At 32.8% G+C, this 16,302-nt stretch overlaps 1 protein-coding gene across 2 annotated transcripts in view; it reads left to right on the top strand.

The window, feature by feature from the left end:
• The first annotated feature begins 5,799 nt into the window (after window positions 1–5,799).
• LOC106467304 (E3 ubiquitin-protein ligase RNF181-like) overlaps window positions 5,800–16,302 on the top strand; it is a 14,468-nt gene continuing 3,965 nt past the window's right edge. For both annotated transcript variants that reach the window (XM_013927643.2, XM_022395460.1), the window contains exons 1-5: window positions 5,800–6,076; window positions 10,599–10,649; window positions 10,846–10,928; window positions 11,732–11,841; window positions 12,135–12,209. In XM_013927643.2, coding sequence (XP_013783097.1) covers window positions 5,997–6,076; window positions 10,599–10,649; window positions 10,846–10,928; window positions 11,732–11,841; window positions 12,135–12,209 — 399 coding nt within the window. In that variant the 5' untranslated portion in view covers window positions 5,800–5,996. The remainder of the gene's footprint in view (window positions 6,077–10,598; window positions 10,650–10,845; window positions 10,929–11,731; window positions 11,842–12,134; window positions 12,210–16,302) is intronic.

The raw sequence follows: 16,302 nt of genomic DNA on the forward strand, positions 1-16,302 counted from the left end.
GAATGGCACTTACAATCTCTAAATGAAAATTTAGTTTTTGTCCCATAGGAATTCCTCACTTGAGAATGATTGTTACTACTCCCGCTTGTATCAAGTCTCTCCACAACCCTAGGGGGAGTAATGGCTTTCTCTGCACCAAAGCTACTGCGGGTCTAGTGATGATTACATAAACCAATTAAAACATCACTAAGCTTAGAATATTTTGTATTTTTTGTTTTTGAGCTTTAACGAAAAAAAAATGAATTTTTGGATAGTTACTACAAGGGTAATCATTTTCAACAGGCCTAGTATGACTTGGTAGTTAGGCGCTCTACTTCTAATATGTGAGTCGTGGGATTGAAATCTGTCACCAAACGTACTTATAACTTGATGGCCAATACCACTATTTGCTGCTAAGTAGTACCCTAAAGGTTGACGGTGGGTAGTGTTGGCTAGCTGCCCATCTTCTAGTCTATTACTTCAAAATTAGAGACGCCTAACACAGATAACCCTCAAGGAGTCTTGCGCAAATTTCAACAAACAAACCGTATCAACTTATGACGAAGCCGAAAGAGTATAGAAATCGTTGATTTCCAAGCACTAAATTGGAACTATTCGGTAATTGCCAAAATGAAATCATATAAGGTGCACCTGAGATTTATGCACTAAAATTATATACAGTCTCTAGAGAACAGCAGCACGCAGATGTATGTATACATAGCAGAAATGAGTACACATTCCACTGGCATGATGCTCACATTGTGGTCTCAGAATTCGTAAAAAGTTATGACATTCCATATTTGGCTAAACATTATACAAAACTTGGAATGTGTGTATAAAATGGCTGGTCACCCATTTAGTTCTTACTCCACAAGTTATATTTTCTTTCACAGTTTTCAGTGGTGTTTTATTTCATTGTAATTCAAAGTATCCTTGTTTGTTAGTGCAATGTCTGTTTGTATTTTTATTGTTAGTAGTTAAGTATAATGCTATACAATGGGCTATCTGTGCTATGTCACCACGGAATCGAAACCCGATTTTTAGCATTATAAGACTTACCGCTGGGGGTCGGGGGCGTTAATGTAATGTAAATAGCTACGTATTACTTTTTTATGAAAAACTAAGTTTACGAATATAAAGTTTTGCCTAGTTTTCTTATTTTTAATCTATCTTTGCTTGAAATCTTGCGTAAAGTTTGAATTTATACTGTATTTAACTACTGAAAGTGGTGTTAACTATGAAATTATTCTGTGGATACTGTCACAATGTGTATTTAAGTCATTTTGTGGTTATGTATGAACTCTGATATTGCTCTACATAATTTTGGTTGTTAAGTTGACATACATTTATGTATTAAAACCTTATATATTTGTTCTCTATATTCTGATTTCCAGATATATTACCAGGTCACTTTTGTGTAGGAAGCAAAGCCAAGAAATGTGTCTGTAAGAAGCATCGTACTATCTATTAGGTTTTAATTTCATGGTCTACTGTTGTATCTATTCTGTGTTGTTGTGATAGGGGGATAGCTAATATTAATAGCTTTTGTATGATGTGGCAACTTATTGTAGTCGACTGCAGGCTTTTCAGATACTACAACATTGCAATCTTCAGTTCTGTATTTCACCTTGCAATATTTTCACAGACAAAGGGTATGTTATTGTATTAAAGTGATAAAAGGCATGCAATATATAAATATTTAAAGTAATACTCTTTTGTTGTAATCTACTGTGGTATCAATGAATTGTAAACATAAGTTTTAACTGCGTTTATAACCTAGAATTTTGATCAAAACTGAACACCTATCAGCTAGTTTTGTCAGTAGTGGAGTCTGTCATGATCTTTCTATAACGTGGATTGTTAGAGTTGGTGATATGTGTATATTCGAGGCAGAAAGTCCGTTGGTTGTCTGTTAGTGTTGTAATTATTGTGGCGTGCATTCCTTTTTTGTATGTATGTACTTGTATATTTCTCCTAGTTTGGGATTTCATGCAAACATGACGAAGTGCACTTATATATTGACCTGTTTGTTTATTGAGAAGCGAAAAGCTACATAATTAACTATCTGTGCTGTGCCCGCCACAAGCATCGAAACCCAGATTTTAAGAGTTATCAGCCTTCAGACTTACCGTTGAGCTACTGGAGGGCAATACTGATATGGATTTTAAATACAAAAGAAATTTGGATAAAAAACAAGAATAAGATAAAGAAAATGATAGTTGCAATTACTTTACCCTTCTACAAATGGTCGATTTAGGGATATACAACAAAAATTTTAACTTTCGACCATTACTTTACCCATCTACAAATCGTCGATTTAAGGATATACAACAAAAATGTTAACTTTCGACCATTACATTACCCATCTATAAATAGTCGATTTAGGGATATACAACAAAAAAGTTTAACTTTCCACCATTACTTTACCCTTCTACAAATAGTCGATTTTGGGATATACGACAAAAAGTTTAACGTTCGATTCTTTTACTTGTCATACGGACAGGAATTAATCATAAACTTGTGAAATAACAATACAAAGATAATTCCTAAGGCATATTTTCTTAACCATTGTATGGTGTCAAACACTTATTTTAGTGTAAAACTATTTTTTGATATTGTAATAGATGAATGTTCAAAAAATCAATTTTCAATTTTTTTTCGTTTTGTATTTATCTAAGTTATTCAGGATTACTGCTTCAGTAGTGTAGGAAGGAGTTGTAAGGTGGGGTGCTTGCTAGACATTCATATTGTTACATCTCTGGTCGATTGTTATTTTCCCGTAAAAATTCCTTCTGAAAAACTTCAGCGATACAAGTCCTTTCTTAAATAAAACTAGTTTATTCTTTCTCAATTCAACTTTGCAATACACTTAATTTCCACAGCAATTTAACAGTCAGTTTTATAAAAACACATTATAATTCACAGGAACGATTAACGCACTTACTTACTACCGCGCTTGACTCAATTGTCCGTCTCTGTCTGTCTGCAATTCTATTTCTGATTAAATGTCTGGCGCACTTATATACAAGAATAGAAGGCGTCTAGCAAATATTGGATTATTCGTGATGTTCCCCGATCTTTCTAGAACGCATTACGTGTAATCAGAGTCACGTGACTTCGCTGTCGTAATAATATTTTACAATGAGAAATTGACAGTATAAGGAGCTGCTAAAAGCAGCTCAATCTAGGGGTTCTGGGGGCATGCCCTCTAGAAAATTAGTATAATAATATAACTTACAGTTGCTATATAAGTCAAATGGATAAAAGTAGGGGTGCTACAGGACCCCCGGTTCCGACGCCTTTGTGCTTCTTAGGTGAGATCTATTCTGTCACTTCTGTGAAGGAAGCCAAGCCAATAAATTTGTCTATAAGGAGCATCGTATTATTTGTTAGGTTTTAATTTTATGCATTTAAACTCATCTACTTTAAGTACAGTCATTCATATCCTATGAATTTAGTTACTTTTAACTACTTCTGACCTACCTTTTCAATCAAGGGTTGCATAACTTTTTACTAGTGCAAAAATGGTAATCACCAAGAGATTCGTGTTGTGTAGAGTGCCAGCTCTCACCAGGAATTTTAGTGCAATTTTTATATAAATAGTACATTGCAGGTGTAGTAACACATTTCATATTACTTCACCTATACTGTTTAGATAATGGAAATATTTTGGCCTGCTGTAAAATTTGGTTGTTTTTTTTTACAAACTACAATGTATATAATGGGAACTATAGTATATCACTATATGAGACTAATTTACAGGAAAATTAGCAATAACTGTGTTCTAATGCATAATCACTAACGTTGGAAAAAAGCTAACGTCAAAATTATTATAACATTATCCTCTGTGATAGGTCACTGAAAACTGATATGCCTAGAATAAAATTACTGTTAGGCTTTTGTACTTAATATAAAAAAGATGTAGGCCTAATTGTAATACTTAATCTATGTTAATTTTTTATCTTTAATCTTGTTGTCTCTGGCACTAACTTGACATAATGACAAGTATTACATGGATAAGGGTACAACTGTAAATATAATTTAGTAATACTTAGATAAGTGACACCATATTTTGATGAACGTAATCAACTTTAGTGTAGGCTAAGCTTAAGATATAATAATACTAATATGCTCAATCGAGTCCATCTTCCATGTTAAAATATGAGTTATGACTTAAGACTGAAAGTCTAAATTTGGCCATCTTTTCTAAAAGTTGAACACAAATTTTTTTTACAAATTTTCCATTCTTCGATAGATTGTTAAAATTTAAACACTGTTAATTGTAGATTAAACAAATCAGTCTTCTTTCTTATTCCTAATTAAGTTGTGTTTACTTAAATGATGTCATATTTTCAGTAGGGCCTAGGCCAAATAAGGATAGTATACACCGAAGGCTTAACTAAATTGTAAACTTACTCCAAAAAATCATGCAAGTTCAAGATCAATTCTGTATAAAATGTACATGTTATATATTTTTCATTACTAAGGAGGGAAGATGGGGAAACTATAACCTGGTTCTCATATACGACCTTTTTTGTGTAACTAAGGCCTAAGTTATTATTAATAACACAATTTTATTTTGCTACCTTATTCGTTACACTTGAATTAACATCCCTGTGTTATCAACTATTCACATTTTAAGCAGCTCATAATTATATTTTTTATCTAATGTGATAGGTGGCATTTTATAGTGAAGTTATTTAATTCTTTTATATTTGGGTTCAATGTAGACATAGTGTTTTTATACAATTTACTAATAAGGAAAAATAGAAATTGATAGAATGCTGTTTATTTGATTTTAAAAATAAAATAAATTAACAGATTTTTATGATGATCAATATTTTGATTGTTTTTTAAATTAAACACAAAGCTAAACAATGGGATATCAGTGCTGTGCCCACCACCAGTCAATAATAAAGTCTACACATTTAGTCTTGTCTCATCATAGAAATTTTATTTTTTGGGAGAATTATTCTAACAGTGACAGTAACTCTGAAGACTTAGAACGTAATGCTTGAAGTTTATACCATCAGTATATCACATGACAAGATTTACCTTAGGGTCGGGCATAGACTACCGTTAACTTGCCGGATTGTTGATCTGAGGAAACATTATAAGAGTGACGATCAAAGAGGTACACAAGTTGATATGTTTCATTTGAACCTAACATTTGGAAAACAATGGGAAAAATATTTTTCACATGCATGAACATGTTTATAAAAGTAGTAACAAAAGCCTAAAGAATTAGATGTAAACAATTAATAAAACATTTGACTAAAAATGGGTCTAACATTTCTGATAAAAATAATTTAAATTCCACGTTTCTCTTAATTTGTTGCCCCACAGCGACATGTCTGTGGACTTACAACGCTAGAAACCGGGTTTCGATACCCCTGGTGGGCAGCGCACAGATAGCTCATTGTGTAGCTTTGTGCTTATCTTCAAACAAACTTAATTTGCCTATTTCAGAATCAAAATCAGAGGCGTATAAAAATAGCAGTTCAGATATATATTTTGTTTCCTTCACAGGTCACTGTACAAGAGGCCTTTCATTTAATATCAGAGCTCATCAGTTAGATTAAAGTCATTAAACGATGATTTTAAACCCCAAATGGAAAAATTAAAGAGTTAGGCTAAAAAAAAACAATAGAAATCTACATAATGTTTATTACAAATTTTAGGTTTATTGGTTTTTAATGCTTCGCTATTTTTCGGCTTTTAACTCGTAACTTTTAAAGTATTACACTGCATAAATAAATGTTACTAAAAATGTTCAAACCAACAATGGTCCCCTACATATGTGATATATAAATTTACTTCGTGCAGTGAGGAGCTTCAGACAGTTCGAAATTGTTGTGTCATTTCGCGTGTTGTTTGGATAAGTTTAGACAGCATTTGCAGAATAGCAGGATTTGAAGAACGTAGTAATAAATTGTATTTTTACTGGTTTCTTTAGAACTGAGACTTCAGAACTTGTATTTCGTAATATTCTAAATTACTATTACTAAGATAGAGAAATGGCATGTTATTACGATGAACATAACTGTAAACCCTTAGCCTATGGAGAACAACCTGACGAACTACTTCACTTGGCAAGGTAAGCTATAAAATCTTTATAAAGTATATTGAATTAGTTGTAAATCTGTTTTGATATTAAGATTAAAAAGTAAGTCTCATAAGAATCGTTGTCAACATCAAATTTGTTGCTGTTAGTATGTTGTAACATGGTCACTGTTATTGATTGTTAACTTACAGAGTAGAGCCATATTATTTGAGTATTTGCTGTGTACACCACAGGGAACCAAATTCAGGATCCTAGAGTTGTAAGTACATTGTTTGTTTGTTTGTTTTTGAATTTCGCGCAAAGCTACACGAGGGCTATCTGCGCTAGCCATCCCTAATTTAGCAGTGTAAGACTAGAGGGAAGGTAGCTAGTAATCACCACCCACCGCCAACTCTTGGGCTACTCTTTTACCAACGAATAGTGGGATTGACTGTCACATTATAATGCCCCCACGGCTGAAATGGCGAGCATGTTTGGTGTGACGGGGATTCGAACCCGCGACCCTCAGATTGCAAGTCGAGTGCCTTAACCACTTGGCCATGCCGGGCCTTGTAAGTACATAAGCTTACCTCTGTCCAACCATGGAACTGCGTAATCTATTAATAAACTATTATCGTGTACTAGATAGGAAAATGCATTACACCACTTATCTTTAAAAGTTAAGATAAAGATCCAAACTTTAACATGTTAATGTAAGTACTATTATTGAAAAATATAATTTTATGTGGTTTTCCCCTAAATTTTTAAAGTTTTTCATTATCAAAATCAGTTTCAAAGTTAAAGAAGCATAATGTGTTGCTCATGTGATGGCCTGTAGTATGGAGCCCATAGTTTCAAATCTTTTATTTTTGTACATATAGGATAATAAATTTTTATTGTGAAGCATAAAGCTGATGATGTGCTGTTTGGTGTCCACTGTGGGTATTGAAACCAAATTCTTAATATTTTAGACCATCAAACTCACTGCTGAGCATAATATATTATTAATAAACTTGCAAGTTTTTATTGCAAATGTAATTTTTTATAAGATTGATTTGTGCATTTTAATGAAGAAATAGTAGTATTTTTATACATGTTTTTATAGCACATAACTTGTTCCATACTTTTTTACTATGTATTTCAGCAATATCAATAAGCATCCTCAACCATAATTGTATTAATTTGAAAGATGAATAGCAAATGGTCAAAACAATACCCACGTTTAATGACTTTCATACATTTTATGATAAACTGGTTGGCCGATTTTGATAAGTAATTTTGATACTTAAGTAATGAAATCACTACACACCAATAGATGACGCATTCTTAATGAAAATTCTTCATTGTTATCCTTGCTAACAGTTGATAGATAAAATATGCTAACCTTTAACTGGTGACATAACCTCATGTGCTAATAAACCAACAAATAATGAATTAACTTAATAATTGTTTACACCTTGAAATCTTGTTTAGTGATGATAATCTAATTAAATAGATTACTAAGAAAAGGATAAATTATTGTTATGCATTCAAGATATTCAGTACATTTAGAGTATCATATTTGGATCATCATCAGGCTTAGACTAACCTTTTCAAGTAAGCTGATTTAAGCTTATAAGAGTTTTGTTTTTTTAAACATGAAATGATGTTGTATAGTTGAAAAAAAAGTATATTGATGGGAACTAGGGGGAAAAATTTTCTAAAAATACTAAGCTTAAATTAGTATAAAAATAGAAATGATAGACTGGGTTATAAATCAAATGAGATTGAGGCATGAGGAGATTGTGATATAGAATTAAAAGGTGGCAGTTACTTTCTATGAATACACTTTCTTTTATTAAAAGTTTGTCTGATTTTCCACTACTTGCAGTTGTAAAATCTGAGTAAGAAGTCTGATTTCTGTGTTCTTTCTGTGGCTGTAGATTGCTGAAGAACATTACCTTTACTAAAAGACACTCCCAGCTGCTTGCAGGTATAAATGGAAAGATATATACAGTCTATGTGTGTGTATTTGTAAATAATGTATGAATGTATGGAATAGGGTTGATGGTCTAGACAACAAAGATAAGTGTTGGTTGTGAAAGAAAAATTACTGGTTGTATCCACCAATGTATATTTTCATCTTTACTCTGTGATAAGTAGCTAATGTAGAGAACTCTTTATAGAGTGAGTTTATAATTCCAGACTCTCCAATGCACTTTCGTCCCCTTTTTTTAATGTGGAGAATGGGGGGGTCCTTACCAGTTCCTAGCTGCTAGGGTGATGGACCATAGAGGCTGCCTTCTGAGTGTGACCAGTTCCACTTGGTAGAGAGTGGGTTGAGGTTCTATCTGTGTAGTAGAGTTCATCCCTGTGGCTGAATTTCTCCCAACCTACTGCCCAGATGTCAGTTTCCCATATTATCTAGTGTTGGATTGGTATAGGACCAGCCAAGTCCTCACTCAGTTGCAATTTGAATGTTGCATTCTTGTTCTGTCTCACTAGGCTTCAGATGAAGATGGTAGGGGCCCTCCTTCTACTGCAGCTTAAAAGCTGATTTTGCTGCCTGATTTTGGACTGGAGTCAATCAACCACATACTGTCTAACATGTCCTAGCCATACTACACATGGCACTTCTGAAAGCGTGTTGCAGGTGTTGGATTGTGCTTCTATCTTCTATCCATGATTGTGACATTCTCTTCCCCTATACTTTCCCAAGATATATAGTGTTGAACTTCCTGAATAGGTCTCATCTAGTTAAAATTTTGCACTGGTTCCTCCACTAATTCACTGTGGGGTTCTAGCTATATAGAAGCTGAGGTTACATATTGTGTCAGAAGTTAATATTTTCCAGCACTGAAAATGTATTTCTAATAGATACTCTCCTCTTCTCACACTTTCTCTCTCAATTCCAGTGCATCATATTTTATTGCCTAATCTCAAAGTGATGATTGAACAATCAGTATAGAGTCAGCTGTGCTAGGAAGTGGTTCACACTTCTATTGTTGGAGGTCGTCACATATTCATTTGCATGCAACAATGCAGCAATATCATGTAGAAACATGTGAATTTAGGTGAGAGCCTCAATGCTAGTGGCAAGCAAAAATGTTTGCATATAGAGGGCAACACTGAATTGGGAAAGCTATTTGCAAGCGGAAGTTAGTATCTATCAGAAATACATTTTCAGTGTTGGGAAATGTTAACATCACTAGTTAGGTCTCTCTTTGAATGTTGTGTGCAACTTTGGAGGCACTCAGGGAAGACTACTTAGATGATTTAGGGGATAGAAAGTTTATCTTATGTGAATAGATTAAGGTATTTTATTTTCTCTTAGAAAAAGAATGGTAAAAGGTGATCTTATGAAAGTTTAAAAGATTATTCATGGGACTAGTAGAATAATGGCATCAAATTTCTTTGTGCTCTGTTCTGAAGGCAGTAAGATGAGAGGACAAAATTTAAGATTTGGAGAAGACAGCCTAGGCTCCGGTTAAGAAATTTTTGTTTTTTAATGTTGTTTAGCTTATGAAATGCATAGCTGTTGACAATATTGGAGGCTAGCACATTTATAAGAGTTTAAAAGAGGAATCATTGATTTCCTGAAACATATGAAAGATGTTTGATTTTGACTTTTCTTTTTGTTGGATATGAAGGAACAAATAGCCCATTGTTATATGTATTGTATTTTAAAGCTATTATATTAGAAGTTCACATACTCAGTGACATTGAAAAGCTTCCTGTTCTGACCGGTATTCAAGTTCTTTGTCTTAAGCTTTAAAGTGGTATATTTATAATTAGCTCGGTTATCCAAATAATTCTTTATTATAATAAATAATTATAGTGCCTAGGGTAGTACAAAGTTATTGAAAGTGCTCCCAAGTTGCAGTGAACAGAAGTTCTTGGACTTAGTATATAAGTAAGATTTTAAAAACTTATGCAATAAAAGTAACTAGCTGATGTCACGATATCTGTCACCATCTAGCCCACTGTAAAAGTTGGCTTCACTAAAGAACACATGGTTGTGCCTGTGAATGCATTCTTTGTATAATCTTGTTCTCTGTTATCAGATAAAGATCATGTTTATCATGTGAATGTAGTGAACTAGGTGTGTGTGTGTGTGTGAGTGTAGACAATGGCAGCTAATATACCTCGGGTATGACTTTCATATTTATATCTCCATAAATACTGCCATAGTAGTGGTTAGAGAGCCTTTCTGGAAAACTGCAAAGTTCTATACTAAGGAAATTCATTAAAATATCAAGGAAACATGAAATGAAGTATGTTCAGCAGTTTCATGTATTTTAAGTAGGATATGAAATTAAAGAATTTGGTTGGTCTCTAGTTAGAACAATTTTCAGCTGTTTTACACTCTGAATGGGTTGTTGTGGAATGTTGGACTTTTCATAAAATGGTTATTCAGCTTCACCTATATGAAATTCCAATGCAATAATTTGTGCATCCTTTTTATCATATTTTGATAATTGTCAAGTACTTTCTCTTAGATATATTTGTAAATATAGGATAAGAAAAGTATTAGTTCATTTCTGCATATACTTAATAATTGTAGTTAAAGGTTTTGATATTTTTTTTTTAAATCTAGGTTGCTTTTAGACACTGGGGTAGGAATTGAACTTCAGATAGAATTTGAACGGTAAAGTGCTTTTTTTTCTTTTTTTTTTACTCTTTTCTCGAATACAAATTGAAATAGAGTAAGAGAAAAAGTGCATAAATCTCTTAGCACAGTAGTAGAGTGGATGATTGTTTTGATATTTAAAAACTTTAGAATTGATTTATTTTTAAGAATTATCTTATACATTATCAATGATTATTTAGTTTTCTTTTTTTAGACTTTTTCCTGGTGAAAGGGGAAAGCCTCCAGCATCGAAAGCAGCTATATCCAAACTGAAAACAGTAAAAAGTTTTTCTGAAGGTAGAAGTCTTGAAAGGTGTTACTCTTGTCAGTAAAATGTTTGAAAGAGAACTATTTTTGTTGTGCTTCACAAAAAAATGTGCCTTAAATTGATGGTGGATATTTATAAGTTGAAAAGTAGTACAATATTTAAAAACTATACTGAAAGATAAGTCCAATGATTTCTTGTTTCATTCCTAGTTACAATGAAGAATGTTTATCTGTTGTGATGGTCATTGATAGTGTATTAACAATGTCACAGTATAATAATTTCATAGATATAGATTTGCTTTGACCCTATAAAACATTTGAAGAAGTGAAAACTGTAGTTTCTAAAAATGTTGTATATTCTTAAAAATAACTTTTTCTGTGATATTATTAGTGACGTATGGTGGCATATGTAAAAGAACAAAATGTGTAGTTAATAATGTTCTTGTCATCTAAGCATAAAATTATTTCTGTCTTCTGTGTAATTAACACTGAAAATACTATAGGGTGGGTAAAAAGTCTTAGCAACAACAAAAATGCCCCCAGTGGCAGAGTGGTATGTCTGCGGACTTACTATGCTAGAAATTAGGTTTCGATACCTGTGGTGGGCAGAACACAGATAGCCCACTATGCAGCTGTGTGCTTAACTCCAAATAAACAAGCAAACAACAAAAATCCTGATATTGTTAATGCATTAGTTGGGCCACTAGTATTGCCTTTTTGCTTTTCTTTGTAGCCAAAACATATCCAAATTATTGGAAAATTTAGTTGATATAGGAGTTATATTGTATAGGTGGTAAGTATACTTAGAGTAACAATTGTTTAAACTTGCTTAGGTGAAAAGTGTCCAATATGTCTGAAAGAATACGAGGAAGGAGAGGTTGTGAAACAACTGCCTTGCTGTCACAAATTCCATTTTTCCTGTGTTCTTCCTTGGTTAGGAAAGGCAAGTGTATTTGTAATTTGTAAGTAATCAGGACTTGGTACCCTTTGTATTAGAGGTCAAACTAAAATGCATATCTTTCTAGTGACTGTAGAGAGTGTATTTGGTATATATATCAATATTTCTGTGTTTTACAATAAAGCTGAAGTTCTCCTAACATTACAACTTCTCTGTTTTACTCCTTCACATTAGTTGGAATATTTAAATATCACTCCCTTCAGTACTGATTCATAGCTAATCTTAGTTAAATTGTCAGTTTAGACTAATAAATTAGCTTCTTTTTTTTTTTAAACCAGACCAACACCTGCCCTGTTTGTCGACATGAGCTAGACACTGATGATCAAGATTATGAAGAGTACAAGAGGCAGAAGGTAGGGATTTCTTCTTTTAACTCAGATTTTGTAGTAAAGCAAGTGAGAGATATTTTGATTGTTACATAATGAAGATGAGGGACATAGGTGAATCTGAGAGGGTACCATTGCACTTCTGATTATAAGGCCCATCTCCTGACTCTCTGAATCCACATGTAATCTGTTTGATTTTCAAGTTTTTTCAGTAATTCTTAATTTTTGTATATATATATATATATATATATATATTATATTTTTTTTTTTCTGCATTCCATGATCATTAGTTTTCACGTTAGCATATTGACTTGCAAGCTGGACCATGAGTATGAAAAAGTAAGAAAATGAATAAATATTTGGTAACAGTGCTCCAGATGATGTATGTATCAGTGTAATTATACATTTTTTTTTACATAAAAATGTATTAGAAATAAAAATAGTGCATACAAAAATATGCATAATATTTGCCTATATGTATATATTAATGTATATGTGCATATTCAGCAGTTTGAAAAGAAAAAAATACAAAGCATGAGATCGTTCCCATTTTAATATGATTGACCAGTTTTACAGTAACGTGTAGGATTTACTGTAAAGCCCTTCACATCAAATCCTACAAACTATATGAAGGCCAACTGTATGTTTCTGTTTAGAAATGCTACTCATCTCTCTGCACAATAAAAAGTTATTACCTTGTGTTCACTGCCATGGAAGTTCCTGCACATGCCCCAAGGCTTGAACAAAACTTCCACACCTACTCATGTTAACATGTATTGTGCCAGCCTATGATGTAATTGTCATTAACTCCACCAGTAGTAGGGCAATATAGCCTTCATGCACAGTAATCCTCATGAACACTAGAACATGAACAAAGGTTAATTCTTTTCTCAGCACTACTTACTTCCACATATTTATTCTCTTATTATTTTCATCTTTTGCTATTATTCATTCTATGATCTTTCTTTCCTAAATTTCTTGATTATGTAAAATAATGATACAATTTGATTTTCTTTTTATCAAATTTGTACTTTGGGACATATTTGCAATACTGTTCTGGCAATTGGAGGTACTATGAGGTCAGTTATATTACTGTCATTGTGCACCATGTGTTTGGCTCCATTCTTGTTCTCAGATCCAGGATTCCCAACTTCTTGTTTCTGTTACTTCAGCTCAGCCTGCCCCATCTTGTGACATGTTTCACCAGTGTTATTTCCATGCTTGCTTTTGTTTTTAGTTTCTTCTCCTTGAGGAGGATTAGGTAGTACCTCTTTTGTCTTTTCCTCTTAGGATTCCATGGGCATGTTTTTTTTTTCTCCAGTTATTTTTGCTGAAACTTAGGCTCCCTTATTGCTTATGTCTTACCATTTGTATTTCTTTTTTTCAGATTGGGGATCTCCTTTCTTTTCGTTTTTTTCTCTCTCATTTTGTCTACTTGATTCTGAGATGTACTTTGTTGGGTTGTTTTTCTTTCTAACATTTACTTCCTTCAATATTTTGTTTATGACCTCTGTTTGGCATCCTTTCTTTATGATGTGGCTTTTGGGAGTGTTTCTTCTACTTTGGCATCATCAGTTGCTCCAGCTCATCAGCAGTCATTCCTGCTCACTTTAGTTTCTTATCTTTGAGACTGGGGGTTGCCTCCAGGTTTTCCATCCAATGCAACTGCATGGGGCTGCTTTTGTTTTCTTTTTACTATCCAGGGTCCTTCTCTTTGGGGGCTGGCCATCTCGGGTCTTGGAAGCAATTTATGCCTAGAGCCACTCTTTGACTCCAATTCAGTGGGAGCTCTGCTCTTCCATTTTGTACGCTTGTGGACTCCCATTGCTACACACTATTGAATTTCTCAGGTGATTTTTAAGGGGTTTTCTCCTGTCCTTTTGTCCATCTACTTTTCACCTCCTTGTTTAGAATGCTATGAGACACTTGCTCATCCCAGGGTGGAATTTTACTTCTGTCTTTTTGCCATTTCTATTTTGAAGAGGAGTTGCTGGCCTGTTATCTATCTGTCCCACTTGAACCAACTGTGTTCTTTCCTCAGTTTTCAGTGGATGGCTTTCTCACTCTGTGATGGATACTCTTCCTAGTGTTGGATAAGCTGGTTCAAGGAGGTCCAACTAACCTATAATAACACTAATTATAAATTTATATTGCTTTCAGAGTTTATTTTACCTATAACTTTATGCTACTAGTAACTTTAGTAATAAAATCAATTATAAAGCCTACAATATTCATTATAATTAACTCAGTTAGGTTATAATCCAGTGATGTTAAAGTTTGTAGCTTTATTTCTAGTAATTTGATTGATATGAAAATAAAAACAGTTGATAACAAACATTTAATATTTTCTAATCAAAATTAAATAGTTTTAATTATTTACAAACATATTTAGAAAAAACAATGATAAAGTCTACACCTAAATTCATATTATAGTATTTGTAAACAGGATGCCCCTATACGAAGAATTTTAAAAAGTCATTACTTACACTTGTTTTATACATCATCTGTATGAAACACATCTTTCTCATGAGAATTCTAACTCCTAAACAATGAAAAATTGGTTCTGTAATAAATTTATAAGAGCTGCAGGTGTCCTAACCTAAACCATACAAACTTTGATGAAAACAAATCTCTAAAGTCCACACACACATTGTAAAAGAAAATCTGTAAAGAGCCAAGGCATGAATATTTTGCATGGAAACATTTAATTGATGTTCATATTATTGTATTAGCTTAGAAATCATCAATTATTTGGTTAGACCTTAACTGCACTGCTGTAGACACCAGCTGTGTTGACTTCAGAAAACCTGTAAAAAGTTTTTATGGTAATTAATAGCTCAATCAAATAAAATCCATGGCATCAAATGTTTCTTTTTGATACTGTATGATAGTGTTAGAATGTCTGGCTTTTTTTTAATTAATTAAAAAAAAAATTAGAAGGCCCAGACCCCCTGGACCCATTTCTTAGATCTGTGCCTGTGAAGAGCCATAACTTAGCAAAACTGTAGTAGTTTACTGAATACAGAATAATGAGTTGGATAATAGTTTAGGCCTCTGTATCTTACGTGGATTCTTTCTTTTCACTGAAATTGCAGGTTTTAGTGAAAAAAATAAAAATACAGAAATGAGTTATGTAGCATTTACCTGTAATTAAGGTACTGTGGTATGAAAATTATATTCTCTCTTTCAGCATGGGTTCAGTCCCAGTTACCGACTTCTTAACCATTTTGTGGCTGTTAGTTTTCATGCTATAACTTTTAAATTAGTAAGTGCATCTTCATGAAATTGTGCATATTATCAACAAACATTACAAGGCTTTAGTATGCAAAATATCAGATTTTTGTATTAAGTTTTTAGATTTCTTAAGTAATGTTTTTTTCTCATGCCTTCTTTCTTTCTGAATGTTGACTATCCAACATGCAAAGTAATGCATCAGAAAATTTTAAAATTTCACATGCAAAATCTTAATAATAAATAAATATATATATATAAAAATGTTATATATATTTATTATATTAACCTTTCAGCCATGCCTAGCTAACAAAACCAAAGTTACAATGATGCAGTGCTTGTTCACTCATGTTACCATATCCAAGAATATAAAACTAGCCTTTACAAAGTGACCTGTCTTGGCTGTGTTTTAGTGGACTAATATTTTGTAAAATACAGTCACATTTCAATTATGATACATTATATATGTATATAGATTATTACTGTTTACAAATAAGTTCATAAACTTATTTTTATTAAAACATAGAACAGTAAGTAAAGAAGTATAGCAAACAATTATCTCTTCTAGTTACGAACTTTGTACTCGTTTGCTACTTGCCATAATTTGCTAAGCCTTACCAAATTTCGTATGTGGAGAATGTGAAAACAAATATTTATTTTTTTTAGGTTTTATATATACATTTTGAAATAATCATAAATTACTATATCAGTACCACAGAATTTCACTATAATTTATCAAGCTTAGTAACTTAGCTGTATTTGGGTCTAAAAAAATATGAAATTTTGAGCTCACTAATGTCTTACCTTACCGCTAGGAATCTAGCATGAAAAGAAAGAGTTTTCTGTGCAAATAATTTGCAGAGGCTGAGGAAACCACTAGAGGGACATT

This window comes from Limulus polyphemus, unplaced genomic scaffold, assembly GCF_000517525.1.
Source record: "Limulus polyphemus unplaced genomic scaffold, Limulus_polyphemus-2.1.2 Scaffold2561, whole genome shotgun sequence".
NCBI classification, from domain to species: Eukaryota; Metazoa; Arthropoda; class Merostomata; order Xiphosura; family Limulidae; genus Limulus; species Limulus polyphemus.